The sequence below is a fragment of the Phaseolus vulgaris genome, chromosome 1 (genome assembly GCF_051622355.1).
Source record: "Phaseolus vulgaris cultivar YP4 chromosome 1, ASM5162235v1, whole genome shotgun sequence".
Lineage (NCBI taxonomy): Eukaryota > Viridiplantae > Streptophyta > Magnoliopsida > Fabales > Fabaceae > Phaseolus > Phaseolus vulgaris.
Genome location: NC_143498.1, coordinates 49,705,988 through 49,730,096, shown reverse-complemented (window position 1 = coordinate 49,730,096; position 24,109 = coordinate 49,705,988). Strand labels below are relative to the sequence as shown.

At 32.6% G+C, this 24,109-nt stretch overlaps 3 protein-coding genes across 4 annotated transcripts; 2 read left to right on the top strand and 1 right to left on the bottom strand.

Annotated features, from left to right (window-relative positions):
* The first annotated feature begins 246 nt into the window (after positions 1-246).
* Positions 247-3,062, top strand: LOC137814679 (uncharacterized). The gene is made up of 2 exons (XM_068617541.1): positions 247-853; positions 2,155-3,062. The coding sequence occupies exons 1-2, from the start codon at positions 329-331 to the stop codon at positions 2,680-2,682; spliced, it is 1,053 nt and encodes a 350-aa protein (XP_068473642.1). The 5' UTR covers positions 247-328; the 3' UTR covers positions 2,683-3,062.
* A 4,493-nt stretch (positions 3,063-7,555) lies between these two features.
* Positions 7,556-11,683, top strand: SPP1 (Phosphatidic acid phosphatase (PAP2) family protein). The gene is made up of 8 exons (XM_068617552.2): positions 7,556-8,098; positions 8,220-8,315; positions 8,393-8,467; positions 8,570-8,700; positions 9,096-9,199; positions 9,295-9,423; positions 9,566-9,681; positions 11,170-11,683. Exons 1-8 carry the CDS (start codon positions 7,931-7,933, stop codon positions 11,569-11,571), a joined length of 1,221 nt encoding a protein of 406 aa, XP_068473653.2. The 5' UTR covers positions 7,556-7,930; the 3' UTR covers positions 11,572-11,683.
* Positions 11,684-12,073: 390 nt separating this feature from the next.
* Positions 12,074-18,171, bottom strand: PP2A-4 (protein phosphatase 2A-4). Of its 2 annotated transcripts, none has more exons than XM_068617553.2 (11): positions 17,858-18,171; positions 16,633-16,689; positions 16,238-16,321; positions 15,850-15,921; positions 14,924-14,995; positions 14,677-14,717; positions 13,969-14,035; positions 13,140-13,331; positions 12,934-13,023; positions 12,734-12,841; positions 12,074-12,645 (listed from the first exon to the last, which is right to left on the bottom strand). In XM_068617553.2, the coding sequence occupies exons 1-11, from the start codon at positions 17,948-17,950 to the stop codon at positions 12,580-12,582; spliced, it is 942 nt and encodes a 313-aa protein (XP_068473654.1). In that variant the 5' UTR covers positions 17,951-18,171; the 3' UTR covers positions 12,074-12,579. The 2 variants fall into 2 exon arrangements, with proteins under 2 accessions (XP_068473654.1, XP_090161274.1); XM_090305148.1 differs by having other exon boundaries at positions 16,115-16,321; positions 17,858-18,085.
* Positions 18,172-24,109: the final 5,938 nt, after the last annotated feature.

Here is a 24,109-nt window from a genome sequence, read left to right as displayed (position 1 = left end):
AATATAGGTTGCATTATGTCATTTATTTTCAAACGTTGTTGTTTGATAATTATGTGTATTCATTGCGAGTGAGTTTTTTCATCAATATCAATATTAGTGTGAAAGAGTTTATGGTAGCTATATATGTTTAATAATAATTATATTTAGATTTTTTACTAGTAGGGTTGGGTGGATGGTGTGTCAGACACGCACTTGTGATGCGTGTGTTTAGAAGGTGAAGCTGTTGTGTTCCTTTTAAGAAGTGTTTGCATATATATTACATACATTTGCCCATTCCACAGAGTCTGTGTGTGAGAGAGAGAGAAGAGAGAGTGATCTGAGGAAGAAGATGGGTCGTTTAGCGACATTATCGGAAGAGCCCATAAACGAACAAGAGAAGAGAAGCAGCTCGACCAAGAAATGGCGGAACTGGAACTGGATAAAGACGCACTTCTTCCACAAGAAACCGGACCTCAAGATCCTACTCAGCGTCCTCGCTTGCCCTCTCTTCCCTGTCTCTCCCCACCCCAAACCCCAACCCCCCCTCAACCAGCTTTCCTCCTCCGCTCAGTATATTATCCAACACTTCACCGCCGCCACCGGCTGCCGCAACCTCCACGCCACCGTCCGAAACATCTTCGCCACCGGTAAGGTCGAAATGTGGGTCGTGGACGACGTCGGCAACACCGGAGTCTCCGAGAGAGGCTGCTTTGTCATATGGCAAATGCTCCCCGACAAATGGCAGATTGAGCTCGTCGTCGCAGCTCAGAAGGTTGTCGCCGGCAGTGATGGCACCGTCGCTTGGCGCCACACCCCCTGGGTTGGCGCACACGCTGCCAAAGGCGGCGTCCGTCCCCTTCGACGCGCTGTTCAGGCAAGTTCAATCGTTTCTTTTTTTAAGCTTACATGTCTTCCAGTTCTATTTTTTTTTTAAATTAAGGGTTGAGTATGTATTATCAAAATGAATCTGACAAAGATAATCTCTTAAAAATTGGAAAATATGATTTTAATAGTTAAAATACTCAAGTTAAAGGATCAAGGACCACTTTTAAAAATTATTGTAGTGTCTAATATGTAATATTTAAAAATAAAAATCATATTTAGAGAATTAAAATTAAATAAATCTTAAATGACTGAAAGTATAATTAAATCAAAATTTAAATTGGGATCATGCAAAAAGAATAAGTAAAAATTGGCAAGATCATAAACTTTAGTAATCTGATTGGTTCAATAGTTTCATCATGATCTCTTGTTGTAATAAATTATAATCAGTGGAGTGTCCTTAGTTTGACTGTCTATTTATATGTTGATGGTGTTGGTACGCAGTACTATTTTGTTTTGGGGTAAGCAAGTTTTGTTGATATTTAATTCCGATAGTGTGGTTGGTTGTGTTTATCGGACCTAGTGAGAGAGAATTTGAAATTATGGTGGCTCTTGATCGAGTCTTGACCATGAAATGTTATGAATGTACAAGTCCTTCAGAAATGAGCAATGGCGGTGCATGACAGAAGGGTTAGTGAAATTAAATCTCTGATGCAACTGATTTGCACTCCTAAATAAATTAACGTTTTTTGGATTTTCCTTTCAAAATTCATCAATGCTGGTTGTTGAGGGTTTTGGTTCATTTGGATTAATATTCGAATATAATGGATCTTTGTTTCCCTACTAAATTCCCTTCATTTGTTGGATCAAATCACATTCCTGCGTTTCCTTTTCTTATTTATGGAGGGGCCTACTATATGACCACGTGTGACTATTTTGGCATGACCTACTTATTAAAGATTCTCTTATAAAAAAATACAAATCTTCAAAGATGACTAGGATCTTATTGCTTTAATGACCATATTGCAAAGATGTGGTTCAGATAAGTTCCAAATTAGTTCTGTCATGATCAATTCTATCAAAGCCTAAACCAAAGTTGGGAATGAAGTAAAAAATCAGAGAAAAGTGTTACAGTCTAATAATAAAGTATTTTGTGGGGAAAAGTTGGGTTTGGGGCATGTGGTACCCTCTCTGGTGTGTACCATGAAGAACTACGTGATGTGTAGTATAGTGATTTGACTTGATGAGCATCTAAGGTGGTGGTGGCTTTGCTGTTTACCACTGAGTAGTGATGTGAGTGGCTGTGTGAGTGCCACACCCTTGAACCACAATTTACTTGTACTCTTCCTGTAGGGACTGGACCCATTGGCAGTGTCTGCTGTATTCTGTGAGGCGCAATACATGGGAGAAAAACAAATCTCAGGCATGGATTGTTTCGTGCTAAAGCTTTCAGCAGATCAGAAGGACCTGGTTGAACGGAGTGACAGCACTGCTGAGATGATCAAGCACGTGGCATTTGGTTACTTCAGCCAGAAAAATGGGCTACTGGTGCACCTAGAGGACTCTTACCTCACCAGGATTCAATCCCCTGGGACACACCCCACGTATTGGGAGACCACAATGTCAACAAAAATTGATGATTACCGAATGGTCGATGGTGTGATGATTGCACATTCTGGCCATTCATCCGTGATGATCACAAGGTTTGGGGACAATCTAAAGACAGGCCCTGCCATCACACGGTTGGAAGAGTCATGGACCATTGATGATATTGCATTCAACGTCCAAGGTCTCTCCATGGACTGCTTCATACCCCCCAAGGAACTCCACAAAGACTACCCTCAAGAAGATCTAGATTGGAGATCACCCCTGCACGCATGATCATCCCAAATCTTGGACTACTCCTCTGTATTTTTGCTAAATAACTTGCTCCTCGTAATGCTAACTGTTACTTAACATATAAAATATATGTAGATTGCTTTCTAATTGTGTATTACTGATTTTGGACATATATAACAGATTTCGACTATTAATGGTGTCTCTCTGCCATGTGATTCGGGGCATAATAGATGTCTGTCGGGTATCAGTTGTTGATGGAATATTACTTTTGGGGTTCCTTGTATTGAAATAGCCTGGATTTGTGCCCAGTTTGTTGGCTACCTTTTGGCTGCTTTGGACTGATATAAACAAGTGTAAAACTCACGTTCTTGTGCCACTTGATTGTCTGAATATTATGTGCATCACTTTTTTCTTCTTCACAATTTCATTTGTAAAGTGTTATGTAAGTAGTACAGAACTTGTTATCCATCTACTCTGCGTTGAGTCTGTTTCAAATATTGCTGAACACTGCTACAAATTGGAAATCTTTAAATCATGATCAATTAGTCGCCTCATCAAATTGCAAAATGTTCTTTTCAATGCATTTTAAAGCGATTTTATTTTTCTGTGGAATCGTGATTTTGAAATTTGGCTTTAATGAAACATGTATTTGAGATGTTAAAAGGAGAAAAATATGGTTATATCCAAACAAACATGTAATGAAATTCAAATATATTTTTAGTTAAACTCGTGGCTATTTATGAATTGTCAAACAGCAACACTACTGATATGAGATAGAAATAGAACCAAAATATCATATTATGTTTGAATTTGAATTGATTTTATTTTAAATAGTTCCACTTTTAGATTTTTTTTTGAAAATTCAAATGTAGTAAATTTAATTTTTTTAGATAAAGTGTTTTAATTACAATTAAATTCAAAAATTATTTAAATATTAAATAATTATTAAAATTTAAATTATCAATATTAATAATATTTTATAACATATATTAATAAAATTATTTTATTTTTTATGCAACAGTTAAAAAGTTGATATAGCGAGGTTGATTCAGAATTGCCTTACATTTTGCTTTCACTGATTCAGCGATTCTTGTGTTATGGCGCTTTAAGATCTTTTTATTTTTCGGGCTCAGAAGAACACTTCAAAGGTGTGAAGTGAAACACCGTCAAATATTAGTAACTTATTCTTCCATTAACTTTGAAAAGGTTTAAAATATTTATGTTTTAGAGTTTTTTTAATTTGAATATATATTGAAAATTATATAATTTAAAATATATTTTTAGATTACTTAATCCGAAAATATATTTTTATTTGTAAAATCTAAGATATATAATCAAATTGTATAATTTAAAATATATTTGTAAATTTAGAAAATATTTTCAAATTACGAAATTCCACATTTTTTAATTATGGATTACACTTGTCCAAACCTTCTGCAATTCACAATATTTCCAACATATGGACAATTCAAACTTTTCTCATAAGAAAGTAGGAAGGTGTTAATTTTTTTTTATCAAATATTAATATATGTTAAATTGGATGATACAATACAAAGAAATAGTTACAATAGAAGGTGTGTTAAGTGTAATGTAGATGCAAACTAAGTTGAGTGATGAAGCCCACAGTGGCTATAGATGGAAGCCCACAATGGGTATAGATGGAGGCAATTTCTCCATCCAGCATATTATTTAACACATGCACCCAACATATAATTTAAAACTCAACATTGTCATTGACTTCATTTGCCTATGAATATAGAAATCTGAAAGTGGTTGTTATATATTCTGAATAAAGATATCTGAAAGGTCATTTTATGTTTCATTTAAGCTTATGGATAGTCATATCCGGAAGTGAGTTATGAGTTCTTGATTTTCATGTCCAGAATAGTGTGTTGTAAATAGTGTTGATGATCGAATCCAAAACTCATTATATTTGTTTACGGATCTTGACATCCGAAAAGTCATTTATGTTGTCCAGGTAAGCTTCCAAATGACCAAATCTATAAGTGACATATTAGTTCCATATTTGCATATCCAGAACTTTGTGATTTGACTTATGAATATGAATATTCAAAAGACAAAATCTTTTAAATCATTAAGAACAACAAACATTTCATGTCAATATGTTGGATGCATATTTGAATTGATCTGGTGCATGAAGAATGAACCATAGATGGATAGTTGTATGGTAAAGCCCATTTAGTTATACCACAATCCACTTTCAGAGGTGGATGTGTTTAGATTCATCAATATATTGAATATATTGTTTATGGGAAAAAGGGATGCAAATTCATGGTTTGCATAATAAACAAAAACTTAAGTAAAACCTTAAATACAACAAAGAATGATGATGAACCTGTGCAAGTTGGGAACCTAACTTAGAATGTGAGCCAAATGACCTAACTTGTCTTATCCCACAACTCACATTAATTATTATTTTATTATTATTATATAGTATCGTTTGTATATTGAATATTTCATCAATATCATACAAGTACAAATTTAGATTTGATTGCATGGGTCATTTTAATATTTTTTTTTATAGTATGTTTCCTTATTTATTTATAGTAAATCATGTGTCTACATTTTTATTTTAATTTCTAGTATTTGTAGTAAATGTTTATTTTTATAAGATACTCAAATTTGGAATTAAAAAATTATAAAGGACTTTCTAGATTTTATTTTATTTTTCATTTTGTTTAGTTTATGTGAGTCTATCTTCACACTCGCAGCTATATGACTTAAACCCTAAACCCTAAACCAAACCTATTACTCTGAAAGTCTTATACGAGTCAACCTACTCCAACCCATATTTGTTGGACCAAATGCGAGATTGGTCAAAATTGAGCAGGTTGACCTGTATTGTCACTTGTAACACCAAGTAAAAGAAATTGTGATCTTATCAAAAAGAAAAATAAAGTAGAACAACCACATTTAATCCCTACAAAATGTCATTTATAAAGCTCTTGCATCTTGATATCAAGCATCACTACATTCAAAATTGTTAGATTTTTTTGACCCAACAAATTTTGCTCAAAACATTACCATAAGTGTCAAAATCATTTAACACAATGATGACAACCATTATACAAATGCAAATCCCAATGACAAAAAACACTTAATCAACATAAGTCTCTTCAACTCTAGGATGCTAGTGTATGAAACAAGTGAAGAGGATCTCAAACACAAAAACAAAGTTTATCTAAGACAAAAGAATTCTTCATCAACGCTGGTCTTTACGAATCCATGGTACGAGTCATGAGGATCTCAAATGAAGAAATTAATTTTACTTTTAAAACTTTTACCCACTAAAATTCTTAAAGACATGGGTTAGTCCATGATATTTCAATATTTTCAAAATATAAAAAACAAATAAATAAGAAGAGACAAGATAATAATTACTAAAAGTGAATTAAAAAATAAAATTATTTAATAAAATAAACTAAAAATACTTAAATTATCAGATACTTAAAACTTAACTAAACCTAAAAATAATTTCAAAATAGGTTTTAATATAAACTTTTCAAAAAAAATTTATAATTTTTAGTTATTGCTTCACGTGTAAGTAAAGTGAGTAATAAATACGGTACAACTATATTAGTGGTTGGCGATAGAAGAAATGAGAATATGAAACAAATGTATATATTTTTAGAATAATCTAAATGTAGTAAATAGATTGTTTTTACCAAAAAAAAGAAGAAATAGCAACTAATGTGTATATCATCGTAGTGGAAATTTGCAATATTTGATTTCACTTTTGAAGTAGGGAAACAGAAGGAAACATTGTCTTGTCACTAATTTAACTTTCAATGCATTTATTGCATCCCATGTGTCATCCAATATTAACCAACCAATTTGTTATCAATCACAATCAAAATCTCCTTTTAGCTCTCTCTATTTTTTCCTATTACCAAAACATAAAAGAAAATAAAAACAAATAAAAAGAACAAAGATGAAACTAAATAAAAACGATAATACAAAGCATTTTTTTTTCTATTTGGTGGTGAATCCTCCGATATTTACAATACAGATTAATTATTAATTAATTAATATTTAAAAATATTAAATTGTAGGATCTATTTTTGGACCTATAAAAATCGTTATAAAATTAAGTGAAGTCTTCCACTAAAATAAAGATTGAATGACACGTGGACAAAATTTGCATCATGCATAACATTAACAAGATTAAATAAGATGTTACACGTAAAATATTAAAAGAACTTGAATTTTGAATGATTGGAAAGATTTATATTTTTTTTATCAATGATTATTAATTAAATAATTACTCGTTTGTCATTCCTTAAATAAGTCATAATCATGGAGAGAGTGCTCGTTCTATCCTCTTCATATATAATAAGAAATTAAATAAATAAGTTAGTCACTGTTTTTTTGTTAAAATATTTTCTTTACCCTCTTTTATACTAATAATTAAGAAATTAGGTTATTGTTCCACTTAAAATTAGTTTGCAACTTATAATACACGTAATTATCAAAGAATATTTTCTTTGATTTTTGAATAATAATTTGTGAATATTTATTTAAGATGATATATAAATAAAATTACAATCATTGCATTAAAAGAAATAAATAATAATATTTAAAAAAATGATAGAAAAAAAAACAAATGTTCACACTGTAGAGAGTCTGCTTGAATTCGAGCGAAGGTTCCAATGTTTTATGAAGAAAAACGAATTTGCTGATACATCCAAAATCTCATACTGGGACTTAAATGTAATTTAGTGAAATGATGTTAACGTGTAAGAAATAAAAAAAATCTTAGCTGTTCATTATTTTGTTAATATATCTGACGGTCAATTTGAATGTCTCACCAAAGAACCACCTTTTCAGTGCTTCACAGGATCCATAACCTTTTTCACTTTGCACCAAAGAAAGAAGAAAGAAGACTTTGTTTTTTATAGCGTTGAAATTTGATCCTTCTCCTTCAGGCAACACTGTTCTTCGCCAGCCAAATGCCACCGAATCCGTGGACCATAGTGCAAAGAATATAAAATTCATGGCTCACAAATATCTTCCCTGTTTCTCATATTATTCAAAGCAAATGGAAAATAAATAAAAACAAAGGTTTTCAATTTTTTTTTGGAGGAAAAAAATAAATGAAGTTGAATTGTATGAAGAATACCGTTTCCTCTAACTTCCACGGTCCAATTTGGATTCAGGCATTCCTTTTCCTGCGACCCTCCTTTCTTTTTCTTCCTGGGTTCCTCTCTTCTTCTCTTTCCCCAAACCAACACCCAGAAAGAGGGAGAGAGGGAGAAGAAGAAGAAAAAGAATGGAGGGTGAGGGTGCAGCAGTGTGGCAAGGTGCGGTTTTGGGTGGAATACTTTTCTGGCTTGTTTCTGCTTCATACCTCGACGTTACTCGCAAGCTTAGATCTTTCTTTCAACCTTGGGTTTCTCATCATGTTGACACACAAACCCCTGTTATCCTTAAGATCCAGGTAACTCTCAAATTCCACCCCAATTGCCTTCGATTTCAACATAGTTTTTTGTTCTCCCAAAGCTCTGAGCTTTTTTTCAACCTTTTGGTGTACGAGTTGAATTTTTCTTTCTTGGGTGCAGAGTTACGGGTTTGGGTTCTTGGACGCACTTTTCTCAGGGTTGTCCTGCGTTGTTTCTGTGCCCTTCTACACTGGTTTTCTCCCTCTGCTATTCTGGGTACGAACTACATGTTATGTTGGTGATGTCAGTCACCTGAGAATTTGGGTTTGAAGAATTATATTCTGTTTGTGTAGAGTGGACATGGGAAACTGGCGAGGCAGATGACGTTGTTGATGGCGTTTTGTGATTATCTTGGCAACTGCATAAAGGTATGTGTTGTTTTTGTTCACTTGTATTTAATGTTTTAATTCAATCTTGGATTCGGCCATTTGTTATATTAAATGCTTGTGGTATTTGTTGTGACTCAACAGGATGTGGTTTCAGCTCCAAGACCTGCTTCTCCACCTGTCAAGAGAATAACTGCCACAAAAGATGAGGAAGAGAATGCGTTAGAATATGGATTGCCTTCTTCTCACACGCTCAACACAGTTTGCTTATCTGGGTATTTATTATTCTTTGTTTTTATTTGCTTTTATTTCTATGTCATAGTATCATATTCAGAGGCATGTCCTTAGAGTAAGTGAGTGTTTGTGTCGTATCATAAAGGTTCCTAGTGTGTGGCAAGGTGGCTGTTGGGATGTTAGAAATGTAATCTGACCTGGGGACTGATCAATGCTCAAGTGGCATGCCTTATAAGTCAAGTTAGGTGGTTAAACTTACTTTTCTTCCTATGTATTTTCTGGTCCAAGGAAGGAAAGTAAAAATTAATTGAAAAAGTAAAGAGGTGGAAATGCATTTTCAATGTCAGATTATCTGTTGAGAGAGATGAAACCTTTGCTTTCAACTCTTTGTGCTTCTCATTAATGGATTGTTTTCCTTGGAACGGATGTTTGTCAGCTACCTTCTGCACTATGTCCTGACTCATACTCAAATTCAAGGTGCCTATGTTACTTATCTTGGAGTTTCTCTTGCCTTCATGCTGGTGCTTCTCATTGGTTTGGGTAGGTCTTCTATCGCTTTATTTATAATCATTACTAGCTTCCTCTTGTTGGTCTATTTCACTGCAAAACGATGATGTTTTTTGGTATTTTTGCAGGAAGAATTTATCTTGGCATGCATAGTGTGGTTGATGTTCTTGCTGGCCTTCTTATTGGATTCGTGGTCCTTGCATTTTGGCTTACGGTTCATGAACACATAGACAGCTTTGTGATCTCAGGACAAAATGGTATTCCTACTTCTAATCAATAAATTCAGCAGATGATCATTTCATCCTTTATTATAACCACATCACTTTCTCCACGTTTTAATTTCTGTGATCTTGACGATTACTCTTTGTATTCTATCGAGTTAATCTGTTTTTGTTGCAGTTACATCCTTTTGGGCTGTCTTGAGCTTCCTCTTGGTTTTTGCCTATCCTACACCTGAACTTCCAACTCCAAGCTTTGAGTTTCACACTGCATTCAATGGTGTTGCATTGGGAATTGTAAGCTCTTATCTCACCCTTAGACATCATCTAAATTTGTTTGATTTTTCTTCTTTCATTGTGAATAAAATGTACACAAGAGTAAGTAACATCTTAGTATAAGGATAAACAGTTAAACATAATTAGTGAAAACAGGATTTTGGAATATAAACTCTATTAAAGCCATAGACCTAAAGATGTCCTTGTCTGTTTTAGTTTTTGTAATTGACAAGCTCTGGACAACTTTCATATTAGCATCAACACCAGATCAGAATTTAAAATCTGAGTGAGTTTACTTAAACCAGTCACCTTAAATATAACGTTATTCCCCTGATTGCATATAGTAGTAATGTTTATGCGAAATGCTTCATATAAATGTATGCAGAGTAGCTATAGAATAGAGTCTTTGCAGTTTGATTTGGTGAGGGATAAATGGCAAGTTGATCAGGTTCTTGATGGTGATCCAATTGGACACAAGAAGGGAACCCTTTAACTGTGTCTGAGTCAGCCGTTAGTTAGGAATTCTAGCAGTTTTTAGAAAGGGAATGACTAAATATGTTATAAGTAGGTTCAAATTTCGTCTCACCAAATTATTATTATTCTAAATATGTTATATAAGTAGATGTAAATTTCTTCTCACCAAATATTTTTGGAAGATTGAATCACACTTAAACTTTATTTTCTAAAACACTTCTGTACTATATTACTTCAAATGTTAGTGAGTATAATCATAACATTTAATTTAAACTTGTTAATTTCTCAATAGTAGTTTACTCTTTATTTTTATTAACTACTCAGGAGTAATATTTTAGTTGTTGAATCAGTATTGGGAATATTCTTTTTGAATCATAATGTGGTTTTATGAGTTATTAAAAAGTAGTGTATTTCTAAGAATTTTTCTTGAGTAAAACAATTTTTTGGTTCTAAAGTTATTTTAAACAATATTAATATATTTCAATCACATTAAATAAAATTTTATTTCAATAAAATTAAAATAAATCGGAACTATTTATCTAAAGTGAAAAAGATGATAAATTTTATAATTAATTATAATAATATTGATATTTTAATATTTTTATAATTTATTAAACATAATTTATTTTAGAATAATTTAATTATGAACTTTGATAATTATAAATTTATCTTTTATTGAAGTAATAGAGTATGACATACAAAAATATTAGCAAGTTGTAGAATGAATAAAATAAATAACAAGCTGTGATAAATGAAGATGTATAACATTTGCGATATGTATCATGTAATGACGTGAACGAGAAATAATTGTGCATTAAATATGCCAGTGACTGCACTATTGGTACAATCAGAATAAAATAATTGCATGAGTTTTATAAGTCTCAGAATATTATATTTTGATGGTAGATGTAGTACTTTTGGGAATTCTCAGCCAATTCTGGTAATGAAAAAAGGAAGCAATGAATACATGATATGTCCGTAGCGTTGTTGTTGTAGTTTGTACTGTGTGTCTTACGCAATGCTGGTGTTGTTCAGGTGGCTGGAGTACAGCAAACGTACCATCAATTTCACCATGCCAACGTTCCACGTTTGTTCTCTTCAGAACTGAGTATACCTGTATTTGCGGGAAGGATGGTGGTGGGCATACCTACAATTCTAACTGTGAAATTCTGCAGTAAGGCTATCGCAAAATGGACCATTCCTATGGTAGCAAACACCTTGGGCATCCCAATAAAATCAACCAGCTATATACCCACATTGAATGGATCTGCAACGGTGAAAAAGACTGATAAGCTCAAACAAGGTTACTTGCAAAAGCTCCTTTCCCGGCATAAGGCATTCGATGTTGATACAGGAATTAGATTTCTTCAGTATGCAGGTCTTGCCTGGTCTGTAGTTGACCTAGTGCCGTCGCTTTTTTCATACATGAGTTTGTGATGACATGCTTACTATTTTTGGAAAACTTTTGTATAGATAAAGATCTTGTCATCGAGGAACATAACACTAGTTTCCACACGGTTAAATTTTAACGTCAGAATCCGTTACACAAGTTTTTGCAATCTTCACATTCTCTTCATACATCAATTCGCCTTCAGATTACTTTTATTTGCACTTAATTCCATGCCTTGCTACTCTTATTTCATGTCCGGAACAATACCTTCGAAGATGTAGTTTTGCACTCTATCCTCCAATAAAACTAGGGACAAACCAAATAAATAGCAAATTCAATTTTATTTTATTTTTACTTTTAATCAGTTCGTAATAAACTGACAATGGCCCCACATCACACCCACTGTTATATTTTACATAAGCACTTTAATTTTAATTTATATCAATATAAACGACAAACATCGTATGACAAGTAGCTTAGCAGAATTAACTTGACATCGTAACAGCAAAATATCACGTAAAAGATAATGAGAAGAAAGACAGCAACCAGTTAGAAGTGCAGGCTAACTTTAGATAAGCGTTAATGATAAGTTGAACATAAGTAAGAACGAAACTGAATCACTATTATCAAGCAACTTTAACTGAAAAATGATAGAACTTAGCAAAAACATCCACGAGACAAAAAAGATCCAGTCATATAGCTTGTAAAGCCACGAATGGGAGTTACTGAACATGAATGAAAAAAAAAAAAAGGCTGGAAAACAAACAAAAAATATCCACATTTTTGCTGGAACGATATGAATTCTGACATAGTCATCATCTTGGCGACATATCCAGATAAAGTGCCCCAGCAAGTTCTCGAGTGTAACAGATCAGTGGAAAGTTACCTGCCTACTATACATCAAAGCAGTCTTTGGACAACCCCAAACGCACGGAACGTGTATATCCATGGATATAAATGCTTACAGCAATCTCATGATGAGGATGCGCGCAACTACCTGAAATTAGTGCAGTAGAGGTAACAATGATATACCGGTATCACATTCAACAGCTACATTATAAGAAGTAATCAGGCGTTCTACGAGTCACATCAGGTTCTCCTCTTCTAGGAGCAGGTTCAAACTGCAAGAAATTCAGACAATCCAACGGTCAAGACTAAAGTTCACAATATGTCACCAGATAAATTATATTTTGGATGACAGAAAAATACCTGGATAAATGTGTGGCCCTTGCAGTCATCAACCTCCAATATGGAAGCCATGTTCCCACATCGATAACAGTAGTTAGGCGCACTAAAAATGGTAACCACCTTTTGTTCCTGTTCCAACAAAAACAATGCACATCCAAGAATTTTATACCTATAATTCTAAAGCAAGCAAATGAAAGAGAATACATCAGAACGATAATTACATGAGCCCAGTTAAATCCATCCATAACCAGCTGATGAGCTCTTGCAATCAACTTGAGGCTGTTTGTGTGATTAAATTGTTCAGATATATCCTGAAAGAAATAATGTCAATTGGAATCAAAATCAAAATAATAACAATAATAGATCTCTCAATGCTTCAAAATAAGATATTCAACAATGTAGAGTAAAAACTCAAAGCTGTGGTTACCTGGCCAAAAGTATATCCAGCACCTCGAGGAGAAATTCCCCAGCCGCATCTGTCATCTGGGTCAGACCACAATAGATCACACATGGGGCCTTCGTGAGGAACTTCTTGAACACGATCAAAGTTCCTTATGTTATCAAGGGTCTCAATTGAAGGTGAAAGTCCACCATGCAAGCAGAATATTTCTGATTCAACCTGGAAGGGAATATAATAAAATAGCACCCGGATGATCAAAAGCCTCCAACTAAAAATTAACTAAGAATTTCTAACCTTAGCCAAAATATGAAAGTTGTTCAATAGTCAATCTAACATTTTAGAGCGTAATAAAGACAAATTATATCTGTTGAGTGAAATTACAAGATAATCATGTCTATTTTTGAAAATTAGAAAGATCTTTTGACGGAAAGTGTTAAAAAACTTCCATATCTAGAAATATAATATTATCATAATCATGCTTAACCAACTACATATATTTGTTAAAAACTTGTCACTTTATATTATATCCTCCCTTAAAAGTTGAAACATTTTAGACACAAATTTAGGCTAGTTTAATCGATTGAGAAATAAGTACAGCTCAGATAAGGTGTACGACATGATAAATAAGGAGAAATGTTAGCATAACGTTGATTTTAACTTCTTGAGGAAACAGTCATGTCATGTTTAAAGATAAATGTCACATGTAAAACAAGTGGACATCAGAGCTCTTTGAACCTTTTGATAAAAAGGCAAATACTTTTAACTCCTCCTATGATATCGCAAAAAGATAATGCAATGCATTCCAAAAATTCCCCCATATTTTAAACATTCAACAGGGTAGGCAAAAGATACTAACCAACGCTGTCAATGGGAAAAAATCAAAAAGGTCTGTAAAGGTCTTCCAAACACTAGCATTACCATACCTGCACATAAATAATAAAAAACAAGAACTGACATGAAAGTGAAATAAGAAAATCATATTGTATAAAAGCTAGAAGCCAAGTATCCTTGTTTTGTACTCTCATTTTCAATTTAGACCAAAATTTTCACATTTAATATAATTATATAATTTTTATTTTGGGATAAAGCAGGGGCAGAATTACTTATTCATTACCTATGTTAACAAGAACATAGTACATTAGGCAACAGGATGATATTCTATACCAAACAACAACTATCACGTCACTACTAAGTACTAAGACAACCCCATATCAAACTGTCACACTCATCAATATGTAAAACTGAATTAACAAAAAAATTACAGCTTAAAAAGTTACATGACACTAGATCAACAGCAAGATTCAGATGCTCATCCCAGAATTCCAGTTCAGTACATTAAACTAACAAGAAACTTGCTAAACAAGTTCTCCAGTTGAAAGGAAAAGGAAATTTCTGTACAATTGTATCCAAAACGAAATTTGAGTGATTCCATCATGGTAATAGTGATAATAAAATTGAATCAACTAAAACATCCTACACAAACAAATCTTTCTCTAGATAGAAATATCTCATGTTTATCACTTTTGCTCCATAGAACCTATAAATTAAGGTGTTGAAAACTCACTTTCGAAGGCATTCATCATAAAATCCATATACTTGAGTAATCTGCATTAAAAAGCGATAAAAGGAACAATTAGTTCAACAGATAATGAACAACAAAGGCCAATATAAGTCTTCAATCCCAGATAAAAAAAGTTTAGAAATAATTTATCATCAAACACCCATACAATACTAGCTAATTTCTGTGTCATTCACAAATAACTACGAGATCAGAAAGTAACTTATAGTTTTGAAAGAGTTCAAGCAGAAACCTGACGGCTTTCATGGTTTCCTCTAAGAATAGTAATCCGCTGAGGATACCGCACTTTCAGTGCCACAAGGAGCTGGATAGAATAACAAATTAGTATGTCTAACATACATTGTCAATAAAAAAATTAAGAAACAATAATATGAAACAAAAATAAATATCAATGTAACTTTATCATTTCATTCCACATCCCACCTTATAAGGAAAATTATGTGATCTAAAAACTATCATAGCATAACTGCATAAGTAAACCTGGAGAAACTGTTCAATCCTCTAAACAGATGAGTGTCTTTCTAATGACTGTAAAGAAATTTACTAGATAAATTATCAAGATTTAGAAAATTCTTATGTTGCTTCAACCATCAAAAAACCTCAAAATCAGGAAAATTTAAAGATCAATCCTGAAACATCTCTAAGAAATTCAACTACATACATTAGTTGCAGGTTTGAGATTTCATCAGAATATATGACCTTTTTTAAAACCACTACAATGCCTAAAATTGTATGTGAAACTACTTTATCTATTATTCACAAGTTGAAAAAACTAATCCTGAAAAACGATTGTAAGATAATGCAAACTTGTATATAACTTTAATGCATATAAAACACCTTTCATCTCAGTGAGCCTTCTAAATATTGACAAGTTGAAAAACATTTGCTACTCAATTATCAGGTGCCTTCGGCACATTCTAAACCCTGAATTATTAGCTATTTGGGAATAGTTCCATTTTCTATTTTCAACCTAGTAGAAAGCGCTGTCTAAACTTCATTAAATACCACAAGGGAACAAATTCCCAACCTAATGCATGAATATAAAAAAAATTACGACCCCACAGAGAGGCTTGGGGACAGAGTGAATACCAAATTTTCAATAAAAATAACTATCCAAAAGTTAAGAAAAACAAACAAGTTTATGTTGGTTGTACTTACAGTTACAGTCTCCACTGAATAGTAACCCCGGTCCACATAATCACCCATAAACAAGTAGTTAGTGTCTGGACACTGTAAACAAAACAGGTATACTTACAATCCATACCTAAATAATCAGCAAAATATATTATCCAGAAGCTGACAAAAATATACCTTCACATAATGCATTTGAAAAATTAAAATGTTACGGAACTTTTAACAAAGTATTAGGGTCACAGAGGAGTTAATTAGTAGTTCCTGAATTTTACAATTTCCTCTTCAATACCTCTGATGCACTTCAATCTTCAAAAGCTTTTTCTTTGACAGGTCTCAATTAGTTTATTTAAGACATTCCCCAGCTGAAACAGAAGATTGACAACAGAAACAAATCTATAGTCAGAAATTATACCTTCCCTCCAATTCGAAACAGTTCAGCAAGATCATGAAACTGCCCATGAATATCGCCACAAATTGTCACAGGGCTTTTAACAGGCTGCAATACAGGAGAGACAACCCCAAAAAATAATTAGTGTTCTCTCTATATAACACAAGAAACTAGTAATTAACAGATACACAGAAATACAGAAATACAGTAACGTAAAACATCTAATATAACACAAGAAAAGTAAGCATTTCCTCAAAGGTTGAAGCATTTATGACTTAACAAAAGATACATGCAAGGCAAGCAAGCAGAAGATCAACAACAGCGATGCAACTTAAATCAATATTTAAGAAATAAGAGATAGAAATGACATCGTTGAAAATGAAGACGTAAGTTAAAAGACTGGAGGAAAGAGTTGGCACCTGAACATTACTTTCATCTATTAAAATCTCCTTAGCCTTCTCGCATAAAACTCTGACCTGCAGGCAGAGCAGAAAACACAATTATTATTTATTATTTTATTTCTATTTTCCAAAATGTAAAAATACCAAAAGGAGTAGTTGAAATTTGAGATAGCTCCCCCAAAAAAGGACACGACTGCTTAAAACAAGCAATACATAGACAATAAACATAGAATAAAATGATGGCAAAACCTTTCCTAAGACACATCACTCGGGTAGTAATGAAATCCAGACACTTTTCCTATCTCAGTACATTTCAAGAAAACAAACTTAGTGAGATAAGATCTCTGTAAGGAAAGACAAATGAAGCAATCTTGCTGCCAAAAGACAGACAATCTAGAAAAGACCACTAAAGTAGTACCTCTACAATGCATTAAGCCCCAGCATTCCTTTCCATTAAACAAATCAATCTTCAACCGTAATTAGTGTTACGTTTCATTTGAAACAAAAGCCATAGCAAGCCAACACTCGGTCAACTGGCATGTCAACAAGCCATGTCTCTCTTTAGAAAACCCTCAACAACATGCTACTATATTCAAAAAAGGACAAGTACATTACCGTAGGTGTCTTCGGTGTTGTTATATAATCATAACTGAAATTTCACTCTGATAACCTACAGTGACCTATAAAGCTAACCTTTGTCGTGTGTTTAATTATCAAGATGAAAGTCCAATCCTAATAAGAGAACAGCCCTAATTGCACAAAAATAACTGTCTAAGCTTTGTTCTTCTTAAATTTACCTAATGGGATATTAGGTAAGTAGCAACAGATCACGAAAAATCAAATTTCCAGCAGCGTCGAACAGTTTCAAATACAGATACTTTTTAGTTATGGTCTCCAAACGCTCAACAAAACAAAACATCCATGTAACCTCTAAGAGAACATCGAGATAATCTTCTTCAAACGAAACTCGCTAACAACATGCTAAAACGCCTAAAAGCAGATTCCACATCCCTAAATCGTTTTCCAGTGAACAAGCACCACTAATCTCCAAATCGTTCCGCATCGCGTCAAAACGCGACGAATCATCACATCTGAGTCGCCATTACGTGAAATCAACACACGCGCTGTTAACAGCACTCCTATTGAGCGTGAAAAGGTAACAAGTACACAAATCGAGGAAAATTGGAGACGTGAGTGACGGTTTTTTAGGTAAAAGACACAGATCGAAGGAATGGAAAGGAACCTGTTGCTCGGAGAGTGGCTTGCACTGCATGAGCTGGGAGATCTGATCGTCGACATCGTGAGAGGATTCGGAGAGCATGGAATTGGCGCCCATCGCGGCGGTGGAGAAGAGGAGCGAAGAATCTCCGGCGCTGTTGCAGTGAGTGAGAAGAGAAGGTCCAAATGAAGAGAGAGAGGGCGCGTGAGATAACAAGCAACTAAATGCTTGATTTGCACGGTGTCCAACAATCCTTTTTTCCTTTTTCTTTTTCTTTTTCTTTTTCAGATTTTTTTCTTTCTCAATTTACCTGTGGAGGGAAGGAATTCACACGCACCACAAAAAATTGAAAAAATGTTTATATATTTAGACTAAAATGACTTTACTCAATAGTATTATAACATATATAATTAATTACTTTTTCATTTGTTTATAAGTACTATAGTTATCACAAAGATCAAATTATTTTTTTTAGATGTATATATATATATGAAAATAATAGTTGATGAAATTAATAATTTTAAAAATATTAAAATATTAAAATGTTAATATTTTCTGAATGGAGATAATTTTTAATAAATTAGATAACAATGTAAAAGTTATATATAGTCAATATATTGTAACTAATATATTAAAAACTATAATTGTAATTAATTTAAATATATATATATATATATATTATAATTTAAAAGTTTATTTAATTATTTTCAATTTAGTTTCATCACATAACATTGAATTAATATTTATTATATTTCAATAATATTAGAAAGTCAAATATAAAATATATAATTGTATTGAAAAAATTACTGAGCATCAGATAAACATAAATTATTAAGATCAAGTGTACGCATAATAATGATTATTTCAAAATAAATATATTACGTGAGATTTTAACGTGAAAGCTGATAGTATAACCTTTTATCTTTTTGTAAAATATAAAACTAAAGTGAGTTTTTTTGTTAAGCAGAAGTAAAAATTATAACATTTTTAAATATAAATTACAAACAATACATTTCTTAAGTTATAAATCTATTATAGGACAATGGTTTAACTTAATACTAATGATATAAGAATATAAGAGTAATAATCATGAAAAAAAGATTTATGTATTGAAAATATAAATCTATGTATGATTATTTGATCATAAATAATAAGTTTGTTTATAGATTTATGATAATGATTTAAAAACTATATAGATGATTTTTTTTATTAATTAATAGTATATTTTTAATTGTAATACATAACTATTATTAAATAGGTTAAGGCAACTTAAATTAAGAAAGGTACTTTGTTGACCTAAAATCTAATATTTTATTAAAAATAATATAAATTATCACTAAAATAAATTAATCATTTATTTATCGACTTTTATCTGTGATTTGAATTCATACATTGCATACTGTTACTTATGTACAGTTCCAAATTCGTGTGTAATTTTGTTCAAACTAATTATCTGAAAGAAAAAAAATTGTATGTAATAAATAGTGGTACGTTAATAACTATTTTATTAACTCTTATGACCTCAGTTTATTTACTTTTTTTATGTCAGTTTAATTACTTTATTTTATGTTTGTTTATACAATAAATATATATATATATAGTATTAAAATTAAAAAAGTAAAGCCATTAATGATTCAGTGATAAAAAAAAATAGATATGGTAGATGTATCAGTTGATAAGTTTTCTAAGACAATATTTTCATAACAAGATATTTAAAATAAATCTTGTGGAACAAAGTTTTTGGAATATATGAAATGTTTTTCAGAACAAATTTTTGGAAATAATTTTTTTTAAAACAAGCTAGAATGAGTTTTTAAGAACAACCTTTTTAAAACATGAGATGTTTTTTTGAAACAAACTTTTTTTATGGTACAAATTTAACCATATAATCTCTCACTCTAGTAGCAGTGGAGATTCACTTACATAAAATTTTATGACCCTAAAAATATACTATTATCAGCTAAATTAAATTTGTGCTTAAATCATTTCTAAAGTAGCAAGTATGATGAAATAATAAGATAAGAATGAGGTGTAAACATGATAATTATTCTAAAATCATGTTATTAAATCATAAAAAAAAACAAAATTCAATATATATATATATATATAGGTAAACGTTCTTATTGGTTAGAGTTTTTACCATCTTTGCTTGGAGCATTTAAACATGCCATTTTACAATACCTACACACTTGATTCATATATTTTTCCGACTACAAACATTAAAAGAACTATTATTATACTATTAAAATTTTAATCAATTTTATTTTTTGCCGACTTAAGATTAAAATTTTAACACAATCGTTATTCTATCATGTGCCATTATATACATTGTAACAATCTTTCACAAATTTGCAACTTTGGACTTTTTGCAATCCTCTCAAATTCGTTACTATGTTTAATATGTAAAATAGACATCAGTGTGTGATTCTCCTGAACTTAAGTGTCAATCTCAAACCAATTTTTATTGTTTTTTTTCATTTATTTTCATATTAATTGACATCAATGTATACTTCATTTGTAATTAATATATCACTATCATATTCTAAATATTGATCAAAATTCAAGTGAATTTGTTACAAGTTAATTTTTACAATGGCTACAATTTTATTTTATTTTTATAAAGTTTTCGTGTTAGGCATCACTATGCAACTTGACATCTCAGCTAAGCTGACACCTCAAGTGACAACAATCATCTGCTATCACATGAAAAAAAATATTATTAAAAAAAGAAAAAAGAAAGAAAATACAAAAATATGGGGGGACTAGACCAAAACCCATATGTTAACACAAACGATACATAGGTAGATTATACCTATTCATAAAGAATTCTAAGAACAGACTAGCTAGGAGTCTATTATACCAATGAAAAGATTCTCTATGAATAAATCCTAAATTAGCCAACTTATCAGCACACGCATTCCCTTCACGAAAAATATGAGTTACCCTAAACCTGATTGTCCCACAAAAATTAAGACAAGTATTCCATCGATTCTGAAGCATCCACGGAACATTAGTCCTAGCAGTAAACGCAACACAAACCAAGGCAGAATCACATTCAAGCCAGACATTAGTAAGTCCCATTTTTTGAGCTTCCTCCATAGCATGTATAACTCCATAAAACTTAGCAACCAAAGCAGTTTGAACTTCAAGAAATGCTGAAAAAGCACCAATAAATTCTCCCATACTCCCACGAAAAATACCTCCACAAGTAGCAAGACCAGGATACCCCTAGCAGCCCCATCAGTATTAATTTTGACCCAGCCGGGTGAAGGAAATTCCCATCTAATAGGAAGAGGACGAAGAACTTTACCACTACGAGTCTTAATACCGAAAAACTTAATCACGTTGAAGTCCAACATATAATTCTTCATTGAAGCTTTAGACGAATTTCCCACTAGACAAGTTAAATCTTTAATTATCGAAATAGCCTTAGAAACCCCAATCTTATCCTGAAATCTAGCATAATTCCTCATACGCCATATCATCCATATAGAAAAGGTTATCACCGCAAGCTTAATCAATTTAACCAAAGGACTACCATCACTCTTAATAAAAGAAAGTAGATCATCCTTGTTAGAGAAATGAGAAGTAAGAAAAATTTGTCGTACCCAACTCCAAATATGCAATGCGTTAGAACATTCAAAAAATAGATGTTGAATAGATTCCTCTTGCTTTTCACAAAGCGAACACATAGAACATATATGCAAACCCTTATTCTGAATATGTTGATCTGTAGGAAGTCGCCCATGAAAATTTTTTCAGAGTACTAGAGTTTTGGAAGGAGGAATAGATGAAGACCAAATGAATTTACCCCAACCACCTGGAACTCCTGGTTCCAAGAAAAAAGTCCTAGCCGATTTAAGAGTGAAATGACCAGACTCATTTAGAATCCAATTAGGAATATCCTGTTCCTCTCTAATCATGATATGATTAAAAAAAAGAGGCATCTGCTGTAAAGAGAAGGGAATATTCCAATCACAACCTGTCCAAAATTGAGAGACTGTATCCGGAATGCTAACACCATCAGATAACCCTGCAATATTTGCTAAAGAAGTAGTAGAGCACCATTTATCATTCCAGAAATTAATAAAAGAACCTGTACCAACAGTCCAATAAGTATAGTCAAGTATGGTAGAATAAAATTGCTTAATTCCAGGCCAGAGAGAGGAAGATCTATAAACCGTTCGAAATTCATATTTTGATTTAAGAACCCTGGCTTTCAAGAGTAAAGACCAAGGTTTGTCGCTATAAGCAAAGTTCCAAGCAAGCTTAAGAAGATATGCATTATTTTCATGATGAAGATTAATGATATTCAAGCCTCCATCCTCAAGAGGTGAACAAATTTTCCCCCAATTAACGGTAGCAATACCTTTTTTCAGAATATCACCAGTCCAAATAAAATTCCGACATCACTGCTCAACTTGCTTAATAAGTGAAACAGGCCACTTATACATATTAAAACTATAAGCTAGAGATCCAGTAATCACTGTATTGACCAGCTGAATTCGACCCATCATGCTAAGATATTTACCTTTCCAAGATGCTAGCTTCAATTTAACTTTATTAGCCAAAGGTTGAAGAAACCGACACTTTGGAGCACCAACAAAGATAGGCACTCCTAAATAATGGAAAGGCAAACAATCATGACTACAGGAAAGAATATTTTGAATTTTGGTGACAAATCTTGGAGAATTATCCATGGTGAAGAAACTACTTTTAGAGTTATTAATATATTGACCAAAAAAATCACCATATGTTTTAAGAAAAGAACTCAAATTTCTAAGAGACTTAATATCCCCCTACAAAAAATAAATATGTCATCAGCATACAAAATATGAGAGGGAGTGAGATAACCGTGCGGACTGGCCATATTTAAAATCTTCTTATCATTCACAAGCTTAGAGAGACCTCTACTAAGAACTTCCTCTGCAAGACAGAAAAGTAAATGAGACAATGGATCACCTTGTCTTACCCCTCGACTGCAAGGAAAAAAACCCACCAAACTACCACTTATTCTTATAGAAAGCATAGCTGAACGGAGAATTGTACTAATCCAACCGACAAATGAGGGGTGAAAACCAAAGCGTTTTAAAACTAATAATAAGAACTTCCAACTTAGAGTGTCAAAAGCTTTATGAATATCAACTTTGTAAGTCACATTACCTCCTCTAACCTTTTTAGAAAGCAGGTTAATAGCTTCAGAAGCAATACCAATGCAATCCTGAATCTGTCTACCCTGCACAAATCCATATTGATTAGGAGAAATGATTCTAGCAGCCACAAGTGCAAGCCTATCCGCCAGTATCTTGGAAATAATCTTAAACTTGAAATTAACAACAGCAATTGGCCTGTAATCTTTAATGGAATCAGCACCCTGAACCTTTGGAATAAGAGATACCACATTACTGTTCATTTCAGGGAGAACCCAGTTTTATTTAAAAAACTGTTGAACAGCTTTGCAAACATCTGTCCCAATAATTTCCCAGCAAGAATGATAGAAAACACCACCAAAACCATCAGGACCAGGAGCACTATTACCGTTAAGATTAAAAACAACATTTTTAATTTCAGAGAAATCTGGACACTTAATCAACATCATATTCTCCTCAGAGGAAACCATCGCAGGAATATAAGTACCAATAAAATCTTCCATATTATCAGTATCCAGAACATTAGAAATAGACTCAGCATAAAGATTTTTATAAAAGTCCAAAATATGATCCTCAATGATTTTAGGATCCTCCATAACCTCATTATCAATCCGTAGACGATGAATCCCACTAGAATTATATCTCCTTTTGACCACCGCATGGAAAAAAGCAGTATTTCGATCTCCATCCTTGAACCATAACATCCTAGTCCTTTCTTTCCAAAACAAATATTGACAGTGAAGAGCATGATCAAGCTCCTCCTTAGCAATCTTTTCTTGACAGAGAAGTCCATCACTATCAGACAAACTAGCAGTCTCTAAGCTTTTTTGAATACCAAGAAGGATGTCCTGCTTAAGAAGAACTCCATTATGAACATTACCAAAAGAATTTTTATTCCAGTCTCGGAGCTCAAGTTTCAACCTTTTTAACTTATGTTGCAAGATAAACATAGGACAACCAACAACCTGATTAGCCCAAGAATCATGAATAAGCTTTAGACACGAAGTGTCCTGAAGCCACATTGAAAAGAAACGAAAATTGCTAACCTTCCGCAAAGAATTACTAGCAAGACTAGCAAGAATAGGGGAATGATCAGAACAATTTTTAACAAGAACCTGATAAGAAC

Excerpts from the sequence above, each read along its gene's own strand:
- LOC137814679 (XM_068617541.1), top strand. The coding sequence starts at position 329 with ATGGGTCGTTTAGCGACATTATCGGAAGAGCCCATAAACGAACAAGAG. Across the intron at positions 854-2,154 it reads CCCTTCGACGCGCTGTTCAG|GGACTGGACCCATTGGCAGT; the intron begins GCAAGTTCAATC and ends CTCTTCCTGTAG.
- PP2A-4 (XM_068617553.2), bottom strand. The coding sequence starts at position 17,950 with ATGGGCGCCAATTCCATGCTCTCCGAATCCTCTCACGATGTCGACGAT. Across the intron at positions 13,332-13,968 it reads TTTTCCCATTGACAGCGTTG|GTTGAATCAGAAATATTCTG; the intron begins GTTAGTATCTTT and ends ATTCCCTTCCAG. Across the intron at positions 12,842-12,933 it reads ATGGATTTAACTGGGCTCAT|GAACAAAAGGTGGTTACCAT; the intron begins GTAATTATCGTT and ends TTGTTGGAACAG.
- SPP1 (XM_068617552.2), top strand. The coding sequence starts at position 7,931 with ATGGAGGGTGAGGGTGCAGCAGTGTGGCAAGGTGCGGTTTTGGGTGGA. Across the intron at positions 8,468-8,569 it reads ATCTTGGCAACTGCATAAAG|GATGTGGTTTCAGCTCCAAG; the intron begins GTATGTGTTGTT and ends GTGACTCAACAG. Across the intron at positions 9,682-11,169 it reads ATGGTGTTGCATTGGGAATT|GTGGCTGGAGTACAGCAAAC; the intron begins GTAAGCTCTTAT and ends GGTGTTGTTCAG.